The sequence below is a fragment of the Pelodiscus sinensis genome, chromosome 7 (assembly GCF_049634645.1).
Source record: "Pelodiscus sinensis isolate JC-2024 chromosome 7, ASM4963464v1, whole genome shotgun sequence".
Taxonomy (NCBI): Eukaryota; Metazoa; Chordata; order Testudines; family Trionychidae; genus Pelodiscus; species Pelodiscus sinensis.
The window spans coordinates 42,478,914-42,505,593 of NC_134717.1; the positions used below are offsets into that span (position 1 = coordinate 42,478,914).

Genomic DNA, 26,680 nt, shown 5'->3' on the forward strand with positions numbered 1-26,680 from the left:
ACACTGATGTAAAGTCTGAACCACACGATTGTAAATATTCTGCTACTTTTATGTAATTTTAAATAGAAACCGAAAACCAGGCACTGGTACATTTTCTGTAGGAGCCATGTCTAAGCGATTTGTCATTTCTGCCTATTTGTTCCCCTGCCTGATGGTGCTAGCAGATACAGTTATCTCTCATTTCTCCTGGTTAGGATTATTGATCTGTCTTGAATTTGTTCATCCTTTGAAAAACAGTTTCTTTTGATCCATTCTGATTATGAGACGTAAGTTTTGTTCTTCTTACAGATAAAAATCTCTTGATGATCCCTTCTGAAATCCTTGTTTAATTCCAAAAAGGGGTGTTTCTGTATTTCTGCGTAACTACAGCGCTGTCACTGGAAGCAGAGTTTAGCCCTCTGCATTCTCTCCAAAGAGTTTTCATCCCAACAGCTGATAGGCTGCTGACAAGTTTCCTGCTTGTAATTGTCCACCCAGACTGCAAATAGTACCAAGCAGGATATGCCTCCAATCAACACAACTTTTTAAATCACGCTCATCTCTGTTTAATGTTTCACCTGTATCTTTTTTTTTAAATGATGCTTTTTTCAGACTTGAGAACTCTTTCATGAATAATTTTCTTAAAAGTCTTAAGTACTTAATCATAGCCTGCTCTCTGTGCACCCTTGTAATTCCGTTACGGGAAGCTGTGAAAGGGCAGTATATATCAGGAGTTGGCTACAGGTTTATGGGGCATAATCAGTATTTTTGTCAGTAATTAGATGTTTGAATGATTACTATACCAGTAGCATTGCTAGTGACTGATAGGCTTTGTCTTCACTGCCAGAAAGGTCTGTTTGCTGTCTTGCTGAAAATCCTAGTGGAGAAAACAGTGTAACTAGGCAAGGTGAATATTGTGCCCTCTATCCAGATTTGATTTCACCTAGCTACATTGCAGTAAAACTGCTTGTGCCTTACCTCCACATGTATTACCTGTCGTACTGTAAAAACACACCTTTTTAGCAGTGAAGACAAAGTCATAATCATTGGAGGGAACTAGGAATTGTGAAGCTTGTGAAGTTGTAAAAGTGCTGCTGTGGAAGGTTGAGAACACATAATTTGGGAGCTGCAGGAAGGTAAAGCATTGGAGAAGAGGATTGCTGTTGACCACAGATGCAAAAATTAGGCACTTCACACACATGTATCTTTCAGTTCCAAAAACAAGCCTTTACCATGTCTGGCAAAGGAGGAGTCCCATAGCTGTTAGTAGTAGTAGTAGTTCCTGAATACTCCCTGTGGGCTAGCCACTAGAGGGCAACATGCAACCTAGAAATCCAGTGCATAACAGTATATTACATACAAGCTGTACTGCTTTTGTACCTGTAAATGTCACAGATTTTTTTTAAATAGATGGGATATACTAGGCAGGGCCTTTTCTAGAACTGTTGTTCTGTGGAAGGCTCCAGAGGCTGGCTCTCCATGAGGAGATGCTATATCCCACACCATATTTGTGTTCCCAAATGAATTCAGACATGAGTCTTTATCTTTTTCCTCACAGTTTGTTGGAAAGCCATTATTTACCACCCATTCCTCCCACTTCCTCCACAATCTGAGAACATATGGCTGTCCTTACAGGATCATAAAGGGAAGGCAGGGGATGCACTTCCTTCAGAACTTATGTCAATGCTATTCCTTAAATCATCTGACAGTGTGATCAGAGACAATTTATCTGGCAGCCTCTGTGCATTCTGCTTCCCAGTATGTCACAAAAGTGGCACCTGCAGAGGGTATAGAAGTTTCAATGTGGCTGTGAAATGTAGGGCCTCCTTCCAATGGCACCACAAGACAGTTCCATCAGGCCACGAAGCTGGTCACTGATTCTTCTTTTATTGAGTCTCTTCACCCTTGAGGTGTGAAATGAGGATTAGAGAATTTGTGCATATTGGTTTTCAGGTTTTGTGGTTATGAACAAAAGGGACTTCACATTCTGATCCTTATGCAAAAAAAGGGCAAACATCCTTTCATTTTTGGAACATAAAGATTATGCAGAAAGTCTGTGACTAAAGCCCTTAGTAGTTTTCTATGGCATGTATGAATATTTATAACATTTAGAAGCCTAGGCTAGGAATGGATTAGCAGATAATGTGCTGGCCTGCTGCCACTCTTCTAGGCAGCATAAAACTTGAAATGGTATTGTTGTGTATATATAGCATGCTGATCGTAGCGGTTGCTATTGTGTTACATGATTGGTTCTATTTCAGATGGCTCCATATTTAGGTTTTTTATATATATATATATATATATATATATATATATATATATATATATGGCTTTTCAGTAATGGCCTTTCTTAGCGTTGTGAATAAACAGAGGCAAATTTCTGGAGATATTAGCCTGAGGTAGTACCAAGATGAAGAAAAGTTTAAGGTGCTTAAAATTGAACTTTTATGTTAATATTTGGTCAGTAACACAATCTTTCATCTGCATGTAGTAAAATTCTGGCATTAATATATCAAAAGAAGAGAATTCACCATGTTTGCAAGGCACTGGCAAAATACATCTGTTTTTTTTCTTTATGAGACACTGATATGTCCAGCTCACACTTTTTCTGCCAGTGCTTGTAGAGTGCATAGGACGTATAAGAGCCATGTGAATAGAACTTTTTGTAGGATGTATGGTGTGTTTCTGAGGTCATCTCACTGGGTTAAAGCAGCATGGTGTGCTGGAAGAATTCCTCTCCTCCATCCACATTATTCTGGGTTAACTCCAACTTCCCAAAATTCTTGCTGTTGCATCACTGCCTGCATTCTGAATTAAAAGGATTCAATTAGACTATTTGTAGAGTCAGACAACACCTCCCCTTCAAATGAAATCCTTCAGACAATTCAGTGAGGAAAGATTCCCTTATCCCAACAAGAGGCTAAATATACTACTTCCATTTTCCTAATTTGGGATAGTCCGTACAGCTGAGAAACCTGGAAAAAGTTAGAATGTTTGGAAGTTTGTACTTCTAGTTTCTTTTATCTTTCTGAACTGCGCACAAGAGACTTATCTTAATCTAGGGCTGTTTCTATACTACAAAGGCAGAGGTGCCCTATCAACAAATTGAATAGTCATTGCAAATTGCATCGATTATTCGATTAGTCTGTTACTGCAAATGGGTGAAATTCTGGCCCCACTGAAGTCAATGGCAAAATTCCTATTGACTTCAGTAGGGCCGGGTTTTCATTGTAATTTCATTTTTTAATCATAAACTGAGAACACTTCACTGGGAAAAAAATAAACATAAACACCCCAGAATGCAATTTTTGCAGTCACTCTTGAAAGCAGAGTTGCATTTTAACTCAAACCTTTAATACAATTTGGAATTCTAAAGTGTTCAGTAATTTAGTGGAATGTGTTCTAGAATGTCCTTGATCTTAGGGATTCATGACCTTAAAATTAGAATATTTATGTGCAGAGGTTTTTGGGATAACCCTTGTGTTTCATGTGAAGAATGGTGCAAGACTAAACATTTAAGGAACTGATTCTCACTTATACTAAGGTCCCTTTACACCACTTAGGAAATAGAATCCACTTTGAGGCCCATCTAAATAAGAATCTGACTCAAAATGTCAGGACAAAGACTAAGATTCTGAATATTTAACACCATTTGAATATGGTTTTATTGAATGTCTTTAGACCTGTGCTTAGTTCACATGATGCTGAAATACAATGTATGTTTTCTGTTTCCACCCTCCACCAAGCAGGACACTTACAATACTATTTTTTTTTAAGCGTATGATCGCCAACACTGTAAGGACGGTGAAATTTTGCCGAAGCCAATCTTTCAGTAAGTGTATCACCATATGTGCATTGTCCGAATAATCACTGGTAATTGGAATGTTAAAAATTAGCTTATTGTGTATGATAGAGACATGCTGGGTAATGCATTTTGAGGCAATTGTTTCAGTATTTTCACTATACTTTGTTTGTGGTCATGCATAATGACAGAGGTCTAATCAACCAGCCTGGCTAATTTGAGCCTCATTCTGCTAAGGAGCATCACTCAGTCTCTGATTTACATAGCAGCCTCCCACCTTTCTTCACAGAAAGCAGAACAAATGGTGTAAAAGGAAACACTTATAATGGAATAGATCTTTTCCATCCTAGCTCCAGAATCTCCTGTTGACTAAACTATTCCTTTGTTCCATCCAGCATCTAGGTTTTTCTGGGACATATATCTTTTTTAATTTTGATTTATTAGGCACTCTGTGACCTTCAGATATGAGTGATCTAGAAATTAAAATATACTCTTTATTTCCTAAATCTAAACATGCACACATCTTCACAAAGTCCAAGAATATATGCACATACATTCAGAATAAAATAAACCCTTTAGTTTGTATACACAATGTAGATTCTGCAGCATCTTTTCTAAAATAAGAGTGAACATTTATGAAGCAGTGCTGCATGTTGCTGTGAAGCCACAGTCACTCTGCTCTGAAGCCAGAAATCTCTGGAACTATATATAGCATTATTTTTATAATTATTGGGGGAATGCGTATAGTGCAATTACTTTCAGTTGTATAAGTCAAGTTAGTGATGTACACAAAAGACCTGATTCTCTCCTGCCTACCATGTCATTTATGTGGTCATTTAGGGCATGTCTAGATGAGCTGCTTTTAAAAATCAAATAAACTAACTTTATTCAAAACAGCCCTTATACCTCTGTTATAGATGCAGTTTAACACCTTTACAGTGTGTTAGCTGATCAGGTTGTAACCTATGCTGCACTTATAGGGTTTGTTTCCACTGCAAGTGAGGGTGAGATGATAGTGTAGGCGGGGTACCCATACTAACTTTACTCTAGCTAGCATAAATAACAGTAGTAACGTAGATGTGGCAGTGCAGGCTTCAACAGAAACTAGCCACTCATGTACATGTCTGCCTGGAGCCAGGATATGTATTCAGTTTTTAGCCCCTGCTGTAGCACATGTTGCCAGCTGGTTCAAGACATTTAGGCACCTAAAGATGAAGATAAGTAGGTAGTGGATTTTCCAAAGGAACAAGCGGCCACCTGGAGATGAAGTAGGAGGCAGCTGCAGCATGACCGAACTGGGGTCCCGTGCGCCAGAGGCAGGCCCGTGGGGGGAGAGAGGAGGCGGCTGCAGCACAGCCAAACTGGAATCCCATGAATCAGAGGCAATCCCACGGGGGAGGGAAGAGGCTGCTGCCCCTTCTACCCTACCGAAATTCCGCCCTTGTCACAAGGGCTCCCCTGGGACTAATCCAGCCTCCGGAGTAGGGGGGGAAGCACATCCAAAGGGCCCCCCACTTCACAGGGCTCAGGAGCACCACAGCAATGGCCCCAGCACCCCTCTCCCTGCAGCCAGGCTGGGGATGCCCCAGGAGTTGTTGCTGGGCACTCCTCCTGGGCTGAGTTGGCCCCACTTTTGCATGAGAGGGGACAGGGCCACTCTTATCTGGTGGAACGCAGGGCCACTGTGACGAGTGAATGCATAGCAGTGCCCTCCTGCTAGGAGTAGGGGCTGGATGCAGTGCCTTTGGTGCTTGTGGGGCCCGCGCTGGATCCAGCTCCCTGTGCTAACATTGGGAGGTGTTAGGCATGTGTGCATTTAGCGCAGGGCTTGTCGCTTGCTCTGGGCAGGATAGGAGTTTTCATTTCCTTTTATTAAAAATGGGGCTCAGGGCCTGCGGGAGGGGGCATGGAGGCAGAAGCCTGAAAATGTGACCGAGGCGCCGCCCCCACATGCACACCACAGGGCAACCCCCTAGCCAAACATGCTACCGCAAATCCCCTCATGCACCCTCCCTCCTGGCCAGACACCCTGCCCCCAGCCTGTTCCTGTACCCTCCCTTGCTCCTGCACCCTCCCCTCTGGCCAGACACTTACTCCCACCCTGTTTCTGCATCGACCGTTGTTCTTGCACGCTCCATCCTGGCTACACATTGCACCCTCCCTTACTCCTGCTCCATCTCCCTGGCCAGACACCCTACTCCTAGCCTGCTTCTGCACTCTACTTCTCATCCAAACCTTGCAACCTCTCCCCATTCTGCACCCCACCTCCCTCCTAGATCTGGCACCCCATCCCACTTACTGGCAGCTCTGTCCCACACACTGAACCCCTCACTTTTGTCCCCACCCCAGAGCCTAAAGGGGTCCATAAAATCCACTAACTCCAGAACCCCAGAAAAGTAAATCTGGCCTATAGGAAGCCCTGAACCTCAGTCTTCCCTTCCCCTCACCTTGTGGGGCTAGAGCATCAGAGGAGTAAGGTGTCTCAGTTGGGGGCCACATCAATGAGGCTTGGTGGGTTTTGGAGGAGTTTTTTTGTTTCTCACTTGTGTGGTCCCCAATTGATTTTTCTGTGGGTCAGTGGCCCCCAACCCAAAAAAGGTTCCATATTCCTGCCATAAATAAAGAAAACATTGTGTTGGACATAAATTAATATTTTACTTTATTTAAAATGAAGCTTGATAAACTAACATAAGAACGTTAAGATGCTTAATTTGTTTAATAATTTAAATTAAACCATTCTCCCTAGCTGCAGCACTAGCAAAATGGCTCAGGTGTAATTATGTAATTAACGGTGACTTTCCATTAGCAACTGATGGTCTGCAGAAAGGTTTACATTGAGCAAGGTGATCCACAGGCCAAAAAAGTTTCAGAAAAACTGAAATAGAGGCACCCCTGGCCTCTCCCCCCAAGAGACCACCTTGGGCTCCCTGCTGCTCCACAAGAGCCCACAGAGGGATCAGTTCTGTTACCACAGCGGTGAAATCACCTTGTTACTCCGGTGTGGATGAGGAACAGACTCTTTGTGAGTCTTCATCATCCAAACACTTGATGATTTAAACAGCGTGTTAAGATGCCACATGAAAACACTTGGTGCATTTTAGGAGCAGGACTGGCAGGCAGCCCGGCTCAGTTTCAGCTTGAGTTGGGTCCCAAAGCTCAGACCCCCTCTAGTCAGGAGCTGCTGCCCCCTGCGCTAATACCTTTATTAGAGGCAGTGGCAGAGGGCAGCAGGCAGCCAGTCCGCATGGAGAGCTGGTTTTTAAGCTGGCTCCCCTCACTGCTGCCTCTGATTCAGAGGCAGTAGCATGAAGTGGCAGAGGGCTCCTTGGAATCAAGGCCAGAGCTCACTGGCCGCCAGTCCCACCCCCGGGAACTATAGAATAGTCAGCTAACTGATAAGAATTAATGAGGTTACTTGACTATTCAATTAATCGATATTTAACATCCATAGTCTTCTCCATCCTATAATTTTCATGGTTAGTTCAGTATTGTTATTCTGGCTTGTGGAAACAGAGGACACTGGATAGCTTTGCAGTAACTTCAAAAAATGCAGTTGCAGTACATCTCATTAGGGACATAAATTCCCATTCATCAGTTAACTGGTTAATGTTAGGTCACACTGGGGCCACTTCCAGCTCCCAGTTCCCTCTGAAGCAGCTCCTGTCCACAGCAGGCTGGACTCCACGTGGAGAGAGGCTGCTCTGGACACTGGTGCAGTCCCTGCCTGTGGCTCCCGGGTTCTCCACAGATATGGGCTGCTCCAACAAGACCTCTGCGTGGCTGTAGCCTCTGTGTGGCTTGAGCAGCCCCCTGTTTGCAGCAGGTGGGAAGCTGCTCCAGCCCCCTCCGATTACCAGTTAATTGGAACCAGTAAGTATTATCCATTAAGAGGACTAAGGAAGTTGACCCATGAAATTGTGGGATAGTTCTGGATGACTCCCAGGCCCTGAGTCAAATGGGGCTGCAACTACACTGCAAAGTAATAGGTCTCAGATTCTGGATCTCATCTTGAATCAAGGTTGGACCCCTAGCACTGCAGTGTCATGGGACCCTAGGTCTGGGGCCTGGGTTAATGCAGTTGCAGTGTAGTTGCATGGGGGTATTCTATGGAGCCCAAACCCTTCCCTAATGGTTGAGGATAGTGGGAGGAGTTTTTAGAGAGATTACATGACACCCTTTACTTCTGATCAGGTGTCATCTTGACCCCAGAAGTACTATCCCAGGGGCGGGACTTCCTGTGGTAGGTGGGCAGGGCCTAAACAGCTAGTGGGATGGCTAATGGGGTTAGAGGCATGGTCAATGTGTCCTCATTTTTGGTTCAGAAAATATGGTCACCATAACTATAACAGGAAGGATCACCACATTTGGTATGCAGCTTCCTCTTATCCTAACTTAAAGCAAAGTCAGGGTTTGGTTGTGCCAGAACAATGGGATGTACCTGGAATTCAACTGTTTCTCATAAAATGGAAAGGAAGGAGTCTGTAGGAAGAACAGCTATACTGTAGGATGACCAGAGTGGGGCAGCAAGCACCCCTGGGAGAAGCCATTGGCTAGCAGCATCCAACATCCCAGTCTACCCCGGAGAGTAGCTGCTGGCTGCTACGCTGCCCCTGCTGCCAGGCCTGAGGTGCATGCTGTACCCGAGCAATGCTGGATAAGTCTTCTTATTGGTTCATAAAGGAATGGGCAAGAGTGAGTGCTCCTAAATCAACATTAGATATTACTAAACTGTTAAACTATATCAACTAGCTGTGTAATTATTATTGTTGACTATTAAGCTATAAAACTTCACCCAAGGACCATCGATTTAAAAGAATGTAGCCAGGGATGCCAGGAAGCAGAGTGCTGTATAGGAAAAAATATAATATAGTAAGAATATAAAATATACCGGAGAGAGTGAATTCAAATGGAAAAAAACTGTGGACTATATATTTCCAAACATTTTATTTTTACCCTCCCATTATCTAGTGTTTACTTATGGTAGATTTCTGAAAAGAAGAGTTATATATTCTACTTAGGCTTTTGTATGACCAAGTACACCAATCCTACGTCATTTCTGTTTCTGCAGACCCTGATGCAGCTCTAGCTAATAAGAACCATCAGGATGTACGGAGCTATGTACGACAATTAAATGTGACTGACAACCAGAGAACTTTATCACAAATGTCTCACCGACTAGAACCACGTCGAGCATAAACATTTAAAGTCAATACAAGAAATATTTTTTTTCCAGTCAAAGTCATCTATTAAGAACTCCACTTACTCTGCTACCGCACTGCCACTACAAAAAACAAGCAAAAACATATTCTAAGGTCCTAGGTAACGCACAATGTACCAACCCTAGAAAACTGACTAATGAAGAGCTTATACATTGTAACTGTGAGGGTGCACATGTTATATACAGTTAATTCATTTTTGAGATGAAGTTAAATTCCTGTAAATAGTAAAAATAAACACAAGAGAGAAAATAGTCGCAGTGGCTTGTGAAACATGCACCAAAAACTTTTAATAGCCCTAAGGAATGTAGCAGTGTTATTTTTTCTCTAATTAAAAATACAGTATTTTAAAACATATTGTCCAGTTTGGGGCCAAAATCTGCCATCAATTTTGCATGTTTGGTTCACATAAATTTCAGTGGGAGATTTATGTAAGAAACCCGTGGCAGAATTTGGCCCCAAGATAGGTCCAATAGTATATTTCCAGAGTGTGGTATTCAGGGAGCTATTGAAAAAATGTGTTAATAACAATTTCAGATCTTAATCACATTTGTATACAACTGTAAAGCACTCTGGCCATTTAAGGTATCTTGGTGGAACAGATCTGCCATGTTTTGAATGATAAATAAATTAATATTTGTAATTTTACTTCTTTTGGGATTTTCTTAAATTATCAACCAGGATTTTACAAAATTTCAGTTTAAACCAATGAGCTTCATAAAATCAATAGCATAAAGGAGCAAAAGATTGGTTCAAAAAGAGCACAAAATGCACAAAGACAATTTTTTTTTTTTGGATATTAAAACCTTAAATATTATCTGCAATTAGTTGGGGATGATTAAAACATACTTTCTGGGATTAAACATGTACAAATATTTCAATTTTCAGCAATTGTTTTGCACTTTCAAATAGACTGTAAATAGAAAAGTTAATTCGTCATGTTCTAGAATATTTATTTGTTTATGTAATAGCTATTGTGCCAAAATAATTGCTTTTTATTTATTTTATTTAGCATGTAATTGAAGTGCAGTTTTCTGTCTTTATTTAGTCTGCATTTTATGTGTAGGAATTGTAAAATGTATGTTTTCTGTAAATAACATGCAGTATCTTAATTAAATGTAATTGCTTAAAAAGATTTGTTCACTATCCTTAACATCTGTGTGTGTATTCTAATCTTCCTTCCTGCATAAATACAGATGTTGTTAGCAGGCTAGAGTAGTGAACTTCAATTGACCTTTGCTAACTGTTGAATTGCAATAGGGTCCTTCCATTTCTACACACAATGTCCAATTCTGTCATCATATAAATCTGTTCAACACCATCACTATCTTTGAGAATTCAACAGCTGAAAGAAGGGAAAAATTTGAGGTTCCAGAGGAAACACCTCCTCTGAATCAGTGTGAAGCTGGAAACCTTTAAAATTCAATTATTTCAGAACTAATCAAGATACTTGATTATTTTTTTTTGTTATAGAGAGGGGCAAATTGTTAAAATATCTGATGTCAAATCCTTTCAATGTCAATGTTAAAAGAGCATGTTCTTAACCTGAGTGAATTAACTCTTTAACTTTACCTGCTAACTCATGTGAAAACTGCCTTGTCTTCATTAAGCGTTTGCCTTGAGCTAACTAATTCAAGTTAGAACACCCTTTCCCCCTCAGTAAAGACAAAGCCAGGAAGTCAACCAAGTGAATGATAACTTTTCCATCTGCTTTTGATTCCCACCCTATGTGCAGTTTACATTCTGTAGGTCCCTGCAGTCTTATCAACAGACTAGGGGTGATGGGAGTGGGAAATGTTTTACCATGTACCTGCACGATTGTCTATGCACCTTATCTCTCTGGGATCATTTATGGTAGCAAGAATAATCCATTGAGGCAACTGCACATTAGTGGATGAATAAAAGGAGGATGGAAAATAATGCTGACATTGTGATATTGTGAAAGATGGTCCCTTCCACCAAAAATCACAACAATATTTAGGTTAGTCCCAGTTCCAAGCAACCAGTCACTTACCACAGGTCAACTGAACCTCAGATCACACACCAAAAACAGCGCTTGTAGCCAATCTTGTAATAAACTAAAGATTTATTAATTAAGAAAAGGAAATGGGAGTTCTTTACAAGATTAAAGTAGGTAAATGGCCACATTCTCAAATGAATTACTTGTCTTTGGTTACAGAACATAGCAGCTGCAATAATGTGTAAACTCTGGCTAATCCAGGCTAAGCCGCTTAGGCATCCTTTGCTTATTCTTAGAAATGTAGCGCCCTCTGACGTTTTCATCTTGACAGGGTTTTTAATGCTCTTCCACCAGAGTTCAAGCAGTGGCGGGATGAGTATTTATGCATATCCCCTCTCTCAAGGCTATGGGGAAATAGTCACCAAAATCTTTTGTCCCCTGATGTTCTCCAGTGGTTTGTCTGGTATCTATAAGCCTTTGTAGGACAGGAGATGATCTCTTGTGGCAGAGTTGACTCACTGCCGCCGTACCTCCTGCTAGTCATGCTAGGAATTAGCTCAGTCTATGGAGTGCACATCCTCCTGATCAGTGTCATGCCTGTTATTGCTCTTCTCTCCTTGTCTCCACCCTCTGGCTCTGGACTCACAATGCTCCCTTGGTTTGTGGTGTTCACACTCTACTAGGTGCAGGGGTACTGACCCAGGGATCCTCTGGCAGCAGTTATGTCCTGCCTTCCTCTTCCCTGCACTGCTTTCATGCCCTGGGCCACTTCTCCATGACTTTTGCATGTTCTTGGCCTTTGAATTAAGGCCTACAGCCTGGGAGCTATCAGACTGGAGCATCTCTCTGGTTCTCCTGAGCCTGCCCACCACTGGTCTCTCCAAGGTGCTGCTAGTTTCCTCCCCTACTGGGACCAAGCTCCTTTTCCCTTGCTGATCAGAATGAAAGTGAGCTTCCTTCAGCGTTGCAGCCTTTTTATAGGGCCCAGCCCGGTTCTGGTTAGTGACTGCTCCTTGCCCAGATTGTTGAAGTGTTTCCAGACCCCCTCTGGCCTGCTTTTAACCCCCTCCCTGATGGAGTGGGCGCCACTACACACCTCTCATGGTACACTAGTTTTCCACACTTAGTAATGCTTCTCTCCTGATTCTGGGGGTTTCCAGTTTCATAGTTACAGAGCAAACACTTAAATACTACTATGGTGGGGTGCTTGCCCTTCACTGACCTTTTAGGGGTTAATAGAGCCCTTGGACAGCTGTGGGAAAACTAGCCAATAGGAAAGAGTTTGCAAGGAACTATAAGGAAAGAGCAAGTCCAGTAGCTGACTGGATCTTAATGAGGGAAGGACAGGCTCCTGGCCAGGCAAAATGGAACCAGCATTCCTGGACAGAGCAGTACTGCTAGCAGTGACAGCTCCTGACTAACTGCATGGATTTATAGGTTAAGGTCCTGAGGCAAGGATAAAAAGGGTGCTGGGGTGCTGCAGGAAAGTGGTTCAGGGAAATGAGGAGTTGGAGGGGACACAGCAAGTGGTGAACATCTACAGCAGGGGTAGGTAGTAATTTTTTTGGGGGGTGGGGCATTCCAAGGGCATTTGGAATGTGGTCGAGGGCCACCCTCTTCCATGATATTAATGGAGGAAGTGCGGGGATCTGGGATGTAGGTTGAGTGCAGAAGGAAGCTTGGAGTAAGGGACTGAGGTGCAGGAGGTCATGTGGGGTCTGGGAGGGAGATTTGGGTTCAAGGGTTTGGGTTGTGACCTAGTGGGAATGGGTTGTGACCTGGGCCAAGGGATTGGAGTGCAGGGGTTTAGGTTGTCACCTGTGGCAGGGGACTGGGTGCAGGAGGTTGTGACCTGGGGCAGGGGATTGGGATGCAGGATCTGGGAGGAAGGTATGGGTTATTTGGGGTGACAGTGGGTTGGGAGGAGCTGGGGTGCCAGAAGCAGGCTCTGACTAGGAGACTTAACCTGAGTGACTCAAGGCCAGCAGCCCAGCATGTTTCTCAAGCAGCCTCCCTGTCTGACAGACTGCAGGGGCCATGTGTCTCTGTGAATAAGAGCCTGAGGAGAGGGAGGAGGGTGTTTTGTGTGCTTCCTGTTCTTCAAACAGGCAGCTCCCATTGGCCAGAAACCAGCCAATAGGATTGTGCTGGGGCGGGGACAGTGCATGAAGCCCCTCTCCCCTCAGCTGTGAAACACAAACAGCCCTGCAGCCACTTTTCTCAGCAGTGTGTGGCGGCAGGGAGTCTGCCTGAGGCTTCCCACTGGGTTCGCGGGCCAGATCCAGTGGCTTGGTGATCCGGCCTGTAGGCCCTATTTTTCCCAGTCCTGATCGACAGGGTCCTGGTCTTGGATTCAGAATACTGGGCGGGCCCAGGTCAAACTCCCTTTGCCATTGAGGCAGTGGCCAGACACTGTGTGATGGGACAGCAGACTGCAGAGCCCCTAAAAGGGGTGGAGAACAGCGCATGACATGGCTGGAGGAGTGTGAGGATGCTGTGGTCCTGCGAGTTACATGGGTGCTGGAGCAGAAAGGATGGTAAGGAGACACCACCAGAAGATGGCATACTGGCTAGCAAAACTAATCCCCAGGACAGCTGGTAGGAGCAACCTCAGTGGTAAGCGGATACTATGTCTACTACCTGAGAACACAGGACACAGATATTACAAGTGAGATAAATGCATGCTGCAATTCAAAAGCATTTCATAAAGTCCACTCACATCTCTATAAATCTAATACCCATTTTAACTCACACACAGATGAGCCAGACTGGTTTTCAGCTATACATTTCTCAGTGTTCAGTGAGGCCTATGGGCTTTGGCATGAGCTGACATGCCAGTGTTGCAGCGTGCACAGGGACATTCTACACCTTTAAAAAAAAATCTGGTATAGTACTAATGCATCAGTATATGATTGAAAAGTTATCTTTGTACACACAAAATCTATAAACTTCTTTCTTTTACTCAAAGCTTAAATGCTACAGAAACTGATGAGACCACAAAGAAAGTGCTGAGGTGATATAACTGTAAGTATCTGCTCTATCTTTGAATACAGTAAGTTAAGCAATTACATAGCTAGGACATTCTCTACAGTAGTGCACAATTATTAGTGCTCTGACCTATCACCTAGAAGTTATTTTAACTAACTGTCATCTAGTGATATAAAGGGGCAACTGGTTAGCTGGTTACCTGGAAAGCATTGGAGTAGCCTCCCTGCCTGTGGTAAAGTGTGATGCGCCCAGCCTAACCCAGCCCACCGCACCATGGGTTATGATTTTTAAAACAGGATTTTACATCCCTACTATCATCTTTCTAGACATTCAAAAAGATCTAGAAAAAAATCTGCCAGCAATATACAGTAGAGACAAATGTTCAAAAAGTGCCCTCTTTTTTATCCAAGTGAAAGCTATTTACTGTTTTATATCTATTTATATGAATCAAAATAATACAGAGATTTGTGGGCTACAGGACATGCCCTCAAGCAAAGCATGCGACAAAGTGAACCAAATCATGTACAGTTTAACAGTCAGATTTCCTTTCCTCCTTAATTTTAAGTTGTAAGGTTTCTGTCTGTCAGTTCATCATTTTCTTCAATCTTGTCCAAGGCTTCATTCTGATGACTGGATGCTTTTACTCCTTATGTATATTGGTTTGTAATGCTGCAGCCCAAGGCTGGGCTTTGCTCTGTACCTAGGCTATTTCCTCATTTGCTCACTATGTTTTTAACTTAGCTTACCCCATGAGTTCTTAAAATCTCTGAGGGAAGAGGTTATAGGGTTTTTTTAATCATTCTAGGATCATTCTTGTAACGTGACTGTTCCAGTAGAACACGAACAGAGATCCATATGGCATCTCCATGGAAACACTTGAATGCAGATTGCATGCCTTAATTAAAATGGTATAGAGCATTTTGAAAGCCTCCATGTGAAGGTGCTATATAAATTATAAGCAGTATTAGTGGAGGGTCTATCTTGCCTTAAGTAGCTGAGATATGAGGGTGCTGCTCACAGTATAAATACCTATAGTGAAATTCAATAGACAAAACTCTGGTCTGGACCAGGAAAGACACCTGTGGAGATGTTAGCATTCTCTGACTCCATTCATTGCATTTGCAGCTGGAAATCAGTAAGGATGTGAATGGGTAACCAGTTACACAGAAAGCATCACCCTTAGTGATGCTTATCAAGTAATGGTTAACCAGTTTCCTGGGAGCAGCCGTGCCAGCTGGCAGCCTGTCCACATGGGGCTGGGAGCTGCTCCAACCAGGCTAGAGCAGTCCCCAGCCCGGGATCCCGCTTAGTCAGTTAACCAGTTAAAGACTAAATTAACCCAACGTTTAACTGGTTAACTGATTAATCAGGATTTAATAGCCATAAAAGTCAGACCAAAAGCGAGTTTGGTTGCTGCTTTTACTCACTGTGCAGACATCTGACTCATGGCAGGCCCCGCCCTAGGGCAAGGCAAATGCCTTGGGCCCCGCGTGGCTGAGTATTCACCATCCACCGGCTGGGCCCGAGGCCCCGCTCCCAGCATCCTGCATTGGGCCCTGCAAACCCTTTGGTTGGGCCTCCCTCACAGAGTGGTGAAAAGAATGACTTGAAAATCTGAGACAGCCTAAATGGGCTTTCAGAGCAATTCCTACATCTATACTACTTTGAACCAGCAGCTGTAGGATGCAGCCTGACTCCATGGTCATGGTCATGCAATCTGGAGGGGCTCATGACTGAGATTGCCAAGTTCAGGGCAGACTGTCAAAAACATGACACCCCGAGACGGTGGGATGTTCTCTAATGCAATTTTACCAACTCCATTACAATTATGAATTCCTGAATGACTGTAACAATCTTGCCATGGAATCGCAGACAGCCCCCTTGGGCACTCCTGTCTATCTTGCATCCAGGCTGCCAGCATTTAGTGATAAATGGTTACTTACCCCAAAATCACAAAATATTCAGGGTGCTCCCAGTTCCAAGAGACCAGTCCTATACCCCCGATCAATTTGTAACTTAGCTCGCATACCAAACAATGTTGTTAGCAATGTATTAAGTAGGAAAAATAAATGTGTTATTTACAAGATTAAAGCGGTCAGCATATAAGCACAATGAGTTAGAATCTATGGTTCCAAAAAAATGACAGAGAAGTTATCTGTCAGCAAAGACCGTCGTTTTGGGCTAAATGCAAGTTGACCCGCTGCTTTTGTTTCTTAGTTCCAGTCCTTATGAGAGTCCCAGCAGCAAAGAGATATATGTTTCTTCTTGTGCACATCTTTATCTGTCCTTCCCCCAGGTTCAAACCAGAGGTGAGAAGAAGGCAATGTGCCCCAGTGAACCCCTCTGGCAAGAGCCAGATGGGGTGCACTGCTGTACATGTGAATGGTGCAGCTTGTGGTGAGCGCTCCCAAGGTCCTGCTGCAGGCTGGTGCTGGCATTCCCGCACATGTAGCCAGGTGTGAAAGGGGCTGGCTGGAAGCACGCACACCTCCTGTATGATGTGCTCCCAGCTGGGTTCCTAGTGCATCTGCTCCTGTCCTGTTGACCCTCTCTAGTGGGTCTCTTGCATAACCCACCAGTTTCCTTGCAGCAATGTCCCCACACAGTTGGTCCATTGTTGCAGCACGGTGAACAAGGACAGTAAGGCAGGGACCAGTGGCTAAGGCAACCCATCCATGATTGGGACTGCCCCAGACCCCCCACGCTCTCTTCTACACACCCACATGCCAGCCCTCTGCATTGAGCTTCCCTCCACATTTTCCGCTGCCTACCCTGACTCCTGCACCTCCTCCTCACACTGCAAACCCCTGCTCTGAGCCTCCCTCCACACTCCCAGTCCCCAGCCCTGACTCTTGTATCCCTCCACACTCTACATTGAGTCCCCCACACATACTGTCCTATTGCCTTTGCCCCTGTTCCCAGCTCCCTAAGGGGGAGGAGGTTGTGATAGGACAGTACCTGTAAGAAATTTGTTATTTTCACCTTCAATGGGATGAGGGCTGCTGCATATAAGTGTTTATGGGACAATCAACAATTTTTGGCCCTTTAAGTCTTAATAGTCCTTTTAGTTGGTGGGGCAAACCATTCTTCCTGACCAGGTTCACAAGTTCAAAGCAGGCATTTTTACAATGATAAAGCGAAACTTTCATATTCCCGTATAGCCTGGGACATAGGCATTGCAAGAAAGATTAATTCACACACAGCAATTACGAGCATTTTATAGAGACAACACATTCACACAAGTCTAATACCTATCCTGAACATACATACAGATGAACTGGTTTGGTGTTCAGCTATGAATTTGCCAGTATTCTGCTGATGTCTAAAACTTGGCACCTGGACTGCCAATATCACGGTGATTAAAAGAGATCACTCAGCAGTGGTCAGATCCTTCAAACTTCACCCCCAAATAGGATGCAGAGTCTCTAACTCCACTATCAGGCTCTAGAGCAGAGGCATGCCATTCTGCCAGATCTGGCCAGTGGGCGCAGCAGGAGTCACAACCCAGCTTCCTGCCTGACCCACACCTGTATGCTGTTCAGAGCAACTTTCTAAACATTGCAAGCTGAGGGGGAAAGGAGAGGCTTTGCATGCTGCCCATGCTCCCAGCCCAGTCTTGCAGCCACCACTGGCCACTTATTTGCAGACCAGGCAATACGCGAAGTACCCCTTCTTCTCTTTCCCCTAGGCTCTCAGCATTCAGACTAGCACACATGACTCTGACTGGCTGAGGAACTTGCTGGAAGTGCTGCTGGCCAGAAGCTTCCCAGGTAAGTGCCTCTAGGCCATAGCTTGCCTCTGGCACCCCAGCCCCTCTTTCCCCCAGCTCTCTGCCCCCCCCACCTCCCTACTCAATGTAACCCAAACCCTCTGCATTCCTGCTTCTGCACCCACGCCCCCTCCCTGACCCTGCATCCCCTCCTACATCCCTCCTCGAGGTCACAAACCCCTTCCAGACTTTGCACCCCAAACCTCTATCTGCGGTCACAACCCAAATCCCTGCGCCCCCTCCTGCACACCTGCCCCAGGTTACAACCCCCTCCCAGAACCTGAACCCCCTCCTACATCCCTCTGTTACACAATGCGCTCTCAGGGCATGCGTTTCACGGGTTTATGGTTTTTATGCCCTTCACACACCCTCAGTGCACCCAATATCCCCTCCACTCGAATAAGCCAGCGCCCGTCCTAGTCTGAATGAAGCTGCCGTTAGTCCCTTTTACTCGTCCCTGGGACCAGAGTGCCGTTAGCTACCTGCACTGTAGGGGCTGCGACTCCGGTTTACCTCCACGCCACTTAGAAAGGTTTAGTTGAGGAGGGGCGGGGTAGGGGGACCCAGGCCCACCCTCACTCCCGGGTCCTAGCCCAGGGCCCTAAGGTGGGGATCTAATCTCCCCTACCTGGCTGATGGGGGAGTCGCCCCTAAACACGTCAGCCCGCGGGCTTCACGACCCCGCCCTGGGCCACTTCCTACCTGCTCCCGGCATTCTCTGTACCTCCGTGCCCGCTTCCTCCATCTATGTCTGCCTCACCCCGTGCCATTCAGCCTTTTCCTCCCTTTTGAATTCTCCGCTGACCGCAAGCCGCCAGCAGCAGAGTTCGAGCGGATCAGCTATTCCGCCAACACTCCCTCCTTGGGTGATGTCATCCTCCTGCGCCGCCTCCCCACAGGTGCTGTGCTCATGCCACTTCTCCCGCAGCTCCAGCTGATCCCTCAGCGCTGGCCTAATGTCGGTCTGGGTGAACGGTGTGTTCACCCTGCAATCCTCCTTCGCTGGGGCTAAACAGCCGCTGCACTGCCACTGCTTCTCCCACTCCCTCGGCTGGCCCCACAGCGTCGGCAGCTCGTTGGTCTGACTGCGGGGCGCGCTCGCCCCATCACACCCTCCTTAAGATCAGAGTGTGACCTTAATCCTCTCCAGAACTCAAAAGCCCTTTCAGACCCTGCACCAGTCTCCTGCCCCTGGGCACCCCCCCTCATTCATCCAAACTCCCTCTCAGATACCACAGCCCCTCCTGCATTTACCCTAAGCTCCCTTCTGTACCCAATCTCCATCCCAGACCCTACACCTCCTCTGTTAATATAATGGAAACGTGCCGCCCTTGATCACTTACAACATTCTTGGAGTGCCCCCCCCATCAAAAATTATTGCCCACTCCTGTTCTAGGGGATACGATCCAAGAAACAGAGTTCATGGTGCCTAACAACTGCTAAGACCAATTATTGTAAGACCTACAGAATGGGCATCACCTTATATATCTTGAACAGCTCTTAGCAGAATGAGGCCTCAAAACTGATAGGGACTTGGGAGCATTACCCCTATACAAATACTGGGACCGACTGATTGCAAAAAATGATGTGGTCTCGCACATACATTTTTCTGCTGTTGGTGATTGGTTGTTTTGGTTTTTTTTTCAATTTCACTCCAAATTCCAGGTTTTAGCCATTGCAGGGTAGGACAGTGGAACAGTGGTTTGGATCCAATACAGCACATGCAATGTTTTCACAGTGTAATATCATTTGATGAGAGCAGTGTCCAAAATATTTTCTCTGAACACTTTACTCAACTCTAATCTGTCATAAAAATGAGATAGCTACAGAGAAAATAGTGCAATGGATTTGAATGAATTCTAGACTCAGTTTTCTACTGATAAGAAAATAGTCGGTAAAGCACACAGATGAAGTACAAATAGAAAGAGCACAAGACAGAGAAAAATGATTTCTCTGTACTCTAAAAGACAGAGGCCAAACAATCCTGGAAAGTACCAGAACTTTTAATACAATTTAGAAATTGTACAAAATAAATTTAGAAATAAATCAAAAGGTTTAACTTGCAGGAGTACATAGAGAGATAATGAATTTTCCTTAAAGAAATGAAATGAAAAAGAAATACTTTAACAAAATGTAGCTGCAGAAAATTATAAGTCTAAATTGTTAACATAGCTTCTTAGCAAGGTCAATGGCATAATATACAGTACCTTAACCTCCTGCAGCAATTTTTAAACATCATACAGCTTAAATAGGCTTCTTCTGAATTCAGCAGTATTCTTCCGGGAGACCTGAATGCAAATCAAGAGGTAATAGTGGAAGAAAATTAAAAGATGTGCTATTCTCATTTCATTTTTTTACTGATAATAGGAAAAGCAGCATAGAGTGTGATATGGCAAAGTGAACCTCTCCCTTGAATAGGTTTTCATTCACTGTTAATCTGAAATGCATTACACCCTGCTTTTTCAAATAATCATTATGTTCTTTACTGTATTTTGCATGAAAGTTTAGCAGTCACAAGCAGCAGCTGTCACCAAAGGTCAAAGCATTAGCAATCAAAGAAAATAATGACCAGATTTAAAAGTTATCATTAAAAACACTATCAGAAACTCTGATAACAGCCAATCTTCACCTTCAACATAAACACCCAGTGCAATGCTTTTTATTTGAGATGAGGCTAAGTTAAAATCAAGTATAAGAAGGATAAGAATCTTTTAAAACTTGGTTTGTTTCACAAAGGTCAGAAGTGCGAATAAAACTGTGATTGCCCCGATATTTAGTGACACAAAACATTATAACAACACGAGTGACATCAACTATAATAAACTATAAGACCTGTTTAGACAAGCTAACCCCATATTCTGCTCTCAAATATGCAAGTATCACTAAAGCCAACAGGAGCAGCATGCAGTATCCAAGGCAGACTTTGGCCTGCTGAGTTAATAGGAGCCATGAACAAAGCGCTTTCAGAATCCAGGGCCTGATCCTGGGCCCATTTACATCAATTGCAAAACACCTATTGACTTCAAAGGAAGGAGGGTCAAGCCCTTATTCCTTAGAACTTTATTGTGGAGTTAATCTATCAAGAGCTCCAATTATGAGGGCAGCAAACACTTATATTTTCCCAGGAACTCAACAAGGACTAGATTGTGATTCAACAAGAGGCACAGTTTGGTCCCAACTTTCCTCCCTGCTCCAGGGTGGAAATGAGCTGTATCAGTCCTATACTAGCACATCTTATTTTTCCCTCCGCACGAGCTCAGATGTACATATGCTCTCTGTTCCAGAGTACCACTGTCTGACCATGGATGTGAAAAGGAATAATAACAGCAGTTCCCATTCCTAACCAATTTGCACCTGCACAGGAATTGCCTTCTGCCTAGCTCACAGTGCAAGTATCTTCTGCAGAGGCCTCTTTAGTTTCCTAGTAGATCTGCACAGGAGCTCAAGAGGAATTCCCACAGAATGAGTGATTACGCTATATTTATCTTTGTGTAAAATCTTGTTTCCTGTTTCTTAGAATTACAAAATATGGTGGTCAGCTTGATGCTCTGAGCAGTTGGTGCATATCTCACTTATACTGACCAATTAGAATGTCAGGAGACCACCCAGAAAGAGCCATTTGTTTGTTCGCAGGTTATGCATTCCAATTCCACTTATGAATTTTAAATAAACTCAGGAAATGGAATGAAAACGCATAATAAATGCATTATCATTGACACAAGTAATATATGTGACACGCAGGGATGCTAGTAAGAGTCTGACCTTAACTTCCTGCCCCAATCCACATGCGTCAGTGCTACAAAAAGCTATCCTCTTTTACATGGCAGGGGTTAGTATCAAGTGCTGCTAGTGACTAACATTACAGCCACTACTACTGAAAATAAAATGCAAATTAAACATATCACCAACTGAAAATAACAACCACAAATCAATAGAGTTAATTAACAAAATATACATGGAAATATCAAGGATAAAGATGATGGTGGACATGTGAGCGTCCTGACAGACAGTAATCTTCTGCTTTTTTTTACTTGTGTGCCTAACCATGATCTTTCAATTCTCGTGGTTTCCTTGTTACATCACCACTTCCTAATTTTAAAACAATTCCTTCTGCAAAGGGTTGTGTAACCAGTGAGATGAATCTGCCACCTACATTTGGTGCCCCTGATGTTTTTCATGATCAGTGATTGGATGAATATGTTGGTTACTTCTGTCTGGTTACCTTCTGTTCAGAAGCTAACATTCTTTTCCTCGTGTAATGGGGGGAAACAGTCATTCTAATCTAATGTTTCTTCTCTTCTAATTTCCCCACATATAGAGCTCCTGTAACTAATCAAGATTAATTATTTTTGATTCCAGAAGTTGGTTAGATCCTGGCACAGTGTGATCTGCCCATTAGTCTCTGAATTGATGGCCCTAATAAAGCATTATGAGGTGGCTTACAATATATTCTAAGTGCCAAATATGGATTTAATGGCACTTTTTGAAAAACCTGATTCTTTACTATTACTGACTTTTCTTCTCACCTATTTGAAAGTACATGGTAAAGGAGTGTTGTTGTAATCATGTCAGTCCCAGAATATTAGAGACAGTGTGGGTGCGATTTAAAAGGCCTGGGGCTCCTGACTGCTGTAACTGCCGCTACTGCAGAGGCGGCCAGAGTCCTGGGCCCTTTAAATCACCACCAGAGCCCCAGACAGTGCTCTCTGGGTAGTGCTGAAGGGGCAGGCCAACCCCCAGCCCTGCCCGTTCCACCCAAGGCCCCACCATTCTGGGAGCAAGAAGCTGTCCTCCCACTTTGTCCAGGGGCCTGGTAATTCTGTCAGCTTCCCCCTCCCCGCCACCCCCCGCCCCGCTCCCTGCCATGGGTGAGGGAGTGACAGAGACCAGCTTTTGAGCTTACACAGAGGTCTTCTTCAGGTCCAGAAAATAGCTAAATACAAGATGGAAAAGATTGTTTAGCATAAATACTTAACACGTTTTCAAGAGTCCAGCTGACAATGATGTACCACAAAGTCCACTGCTGTACTGAATTGGGCCCCCTTGTCCATTGTCAGCTCATCTGCTAATCTCATGGTGGAAAAAAAAATGTGGTTTATAATGTGTTATTACATCACTATTCAAAGTGCTGTGCTTTAGATACACACAAACATTGAAAGGAAGTAAATCATTAATAAAAGCTAATCTTTCCAATTTAATTCATGTGCAATCTGTGCCAAGCTTAGTTCAAGGTCACGTGACTCCAGTGGCTACATTACACTCCAGGGAAAGCAAAGATGTTTAGTCAAAATATACTAAATTGTGTATGAAACAGTATGATGCTTTAAAACATAAGCTGTTAAATGATCTGCAGTTTTATCTTCTCTTGGCAATTCTTAGTAGATTATAAAACTTGATATTTAGCCAGTGGAATTACTCCTGCTTACATCAGAGCTCAAATTTATGCAACCTATTAGAAAAAGAAGAGGGGTGGGGAATCAACAGCTTGTTGCTTCAGTGGATCTTGCACTTATGCAGATTAAAGAATGCAACTGAAAAAAACAAAGATAAATTCACTGTAGATTTAAAAAACCACTACGTTAAACAGTAGCATGTCTTTGGGGTGGGGGGAACTCTGAAATTAAAACAGCAAATTAAGTCTATTGAATGACAAAACGTATTGTAACAAAATGGTAACTGACCAGAGTACTAACTGCCAGATTACAGTTGAGTAAAATGATCTGCTAAAAGTGATGCCAGTAAAAAAATATTACAGCAAAAATTACTATAATTTTCTCTCATAAAAAAATCAAGAAATATATAAAAAAATATTATCTTGATGGTAGAGTTTCTGTAAGGTTTATGTGTATGTTTATAGTGAGCATGTGCCAAAAGAACAAGATAAGCACATATTAACAGAAAAATAAATTTAGAAAATGCATATGCAGAGGACATAATTAATCTACGTAAAGAAAATTACAAAAGTATGCCAAACCACACATAATGTATCTCCATAACATGCATGTACATCTACCTTTCCATTTTATTATTTGCAATGTAAATGACATGCCTTTTAAAGTGCTCACATATTTATACATCTAACTCAGATTAATAACGTGCCCACAAAAGCTCACAATACCATCTATATGTTTTGTTAGTCTATAAAGTGCTACCAGACCAGATCATTTGCTGCTGCTGTTGTTTTTTTGTTGTTGTAAACTCTCCAGTCACTTATTTTTTCTCTGTAATATTAAAAACTCTTGATGAATAATATGAAAGTGATGAGAGAATGAGGAAAAAATATCCAGGAGCTTTGGGAGTCAAGCTGATTCTTTCTCTTTTACCACAAGGTTGTATTTTCCTTTTTTCATCAATTTTCCCAGCAATATGGATTTAAAAAAAAAAAAAGATAGAATCCTGGCCCCAGAGAATTTTTCTGTTGACTTCAGTGTATCTAGGATTTCACTCATTGAGTCAAACTGTTTTTTTTAAGCTAATGGCACAATTGATGAGGTACAAAAACTGGTTCATGATTGGTGGGCAAATCCTCAGTGGTATCTCTTATGGTACAGAAGAGACAGGAATTTGTTGTCTTTGATGCAAAGAGCATTCTTTACTGAAGGTCATTAAAGACCTGACCTGGGCAGGCAGTTACATTCCACACCTTAAGGACATAAAAAGCAAAGCATCGGGTACTTATAGCCCACTCTACTAGCCTCATTTACCACAGACACTCTAATGGACAATATTTTTTCCTATTTTTTTTCCTTCTCTTTCCTTCCCCATCTTTTCTCCTTCTCTGCTATTTATTTGTACCCTTGACCCCTTACTCCATTCATCTGAAGAAGTGGGTTGTGCCCACAAAAGCTCATGATACCATCTCCATTTTTTGTTAATCTCTGAGCGTGAGTCTACACTGCAGGGCTTAACTCGAAATAAGCTACGCAAATTGAGCTACGTCAATTGCGTATCATATTTCAAATTGCTTATTTCGAAATAGGGAGCGTCTACACAGCAATTATTTCGAAATACAGCACTCTTCCTCTGACTTCCCTTATTACTCATACCATGAGGGTTACAGGAGTCGGAGAAAAAGTCCTCCAACTTGACAGTATTTTGACACTATTTCAAAATAACTGCCTGCTGCGTAGATGTGGACTAAATTATTTCAAAATAGTGCTAGTAATTTTGAAATAGTGTTGCAGTGCAGATGTACCCCAAGGTGCTGCAGAACTCTTTGTTATTTTTTCAGTTTTTTCAGTTGCAGACTAACACAGCTACCCCTCTGAGACGGTATTAATTAGCCATTCAAGCTGTCATCTGATTGGACTATACTTTCCCAGGCAATAAACCACCCACTTACAAAAGGTTACAGGCAATACAGAACAGAGGTTCTCACATGTACTCCTGGGGGTACACAGTGGTGTTTCAGGGGGGTAGATCAACTCAGCTAGATATTTGTCTGGTTTTACAATAATCGAAATAAAGAGCACTTACAAAGTCAGTACAAACTAAAATTTCATATAGACAGTGACTTGTTTATCCTGCTGTATATACTATGAACTGAAATTCCGACTGATTTATTTTAAAACTGTAAGGTAAAATGAGAAAGTAAGAACATTTTCAGTAATAATGTGCTATGTCACTTTTGTAATTTTATATCTGATTTTGTAAGCAAGTTGTTTTTCTGTGAGGTGAAATTTCGTGGTCTGCAAGATAAATCACTTCTGAAAAGGTTGAAAGCCACTGAGACAGAATATAAATTATGGGTGGCAGCCCAGTAAGCCTGCTACTGCTCTAGGCTATTTTAATACCAATGCTGATTTCAAGGTAAAATTCCTGAAAATTAGTGAGCAGATCTCCTCCTCTAAAATGCCCAAGGCAGAGGGACGGCACCAAGGCTTCACTGCATGCTCAGTCTGGGAAGGAGACTTCAGATAAAACCATTTAAATGGATGCTTCCAACTTTAAACTGAGTCAATTAACAAACATGGGTTAAAAGCTGACTAAGGCTTGCCTTAGTCTCCCTTTAATTTGTGTGATGTGACTGTTTCTTATTTTAAACATGTTCTCTTTCCCCTGATACAGTGTCAGGGGATGGAGGAGTCTGCACTAGCAGATCCCATACTAGATCAGGTTACTGACTGCCAGATTCTTCTCTCACTCTAGTCTAAACCAGAGGTACCTCCATTAAAATCAATAGCTACACATGTGTAACTGAAACAAGAATCAAGGCAAATGTGTGGTGCCCAGAATAGCCATAAATCTGTGCAGACATTAACTAATCCCTTTGCAAAGCCCTCGCTCAATATTGCCAATTCTCTTCTTTTTATCATGTCTTGTGATTAAAAAACAAAAAAAGAGAAGAGTTCATAGAGTCATGTGAATACATGAAAAGTCTCAGCTTTCATTTTTAAAAAAAGGGAGTGTCTAGCCCTTATGATTACAGTAAAAATAGAAACTGTAGAAACAACACATAGTTTTGTGGCACTTTAGGGTATGTCTACTCATCAGCATTATTTCGAAATAACTGACATTATTCCAAAATAACAAAGAATGTGTCTTAACTGCAAGCCATTATTCTGAAATAATGGTTAGCTGGAGGACTTCTTACTCTGACTCCTGTAACCCTTGTTTTACGAGAAGTAAGGGAAGTCAAAGGAAGAATGTTCTTCCTTCAACTTCCTGCTGTGTGGACAGTGCCAAAAACCAAGTTAAACTGTTTCAAATTAAGCTACACAATTGATGTAGCTCAAGTTGTGTAGCTTACTTTCGACTTTTGCTGTGCTGTGGAGACATGCCCTTAGATATTAACAAAATACATCTATAAAGAATCATGAACTTTCATGGGTAAAATCCACTTCATTAGATGAGTAATGTGAAATGTAACTCACATTTAGCCAAAAGATTAAAAAAACAGAAAGCAAGGGGAAAGAATCTAATCTGTATTTTTAAATAACTATAAGCCAATGTCATTATTTTGGATT

At 42.8% G+C, this 26,680-nt stretch overlaps 1 protein-coding gene across 3 annotated transcripts in view; it reads left to right on the forward strand.

Annotated features, from left to right (window-relative positions):
- Positions 1–10,140, forward strand: part of RAPGEF4 (Rap guanine nucleotide exchange factor 4) — a 230,577-nt gene extending 220,437 nt beyond the window's left edge. For 2 of the 3 annotated variants that reach the window (XM_014570177.3, XM_014570176.3), the window contains exons 27-28: positions 3,757–3,811; positions 8,850–10,140. In XM_014570177.3, coding sequence (XP_014425663.2) covers positions 3,757–3,811; positions 8,850–8,977 — 183 coding nt within the window. In that variant the 3' untranslated portion in view covers positions 8,978–10,140. The remainder of the gene's footprint in view (positions 1–3,756; positions 3,812–8,849) is intronic. The other variant, XM_006116479.4, reaches the window with a different exon arrangement.
- Positions 10,141–26,680: the final 16,540 nt, after the last annotated feature.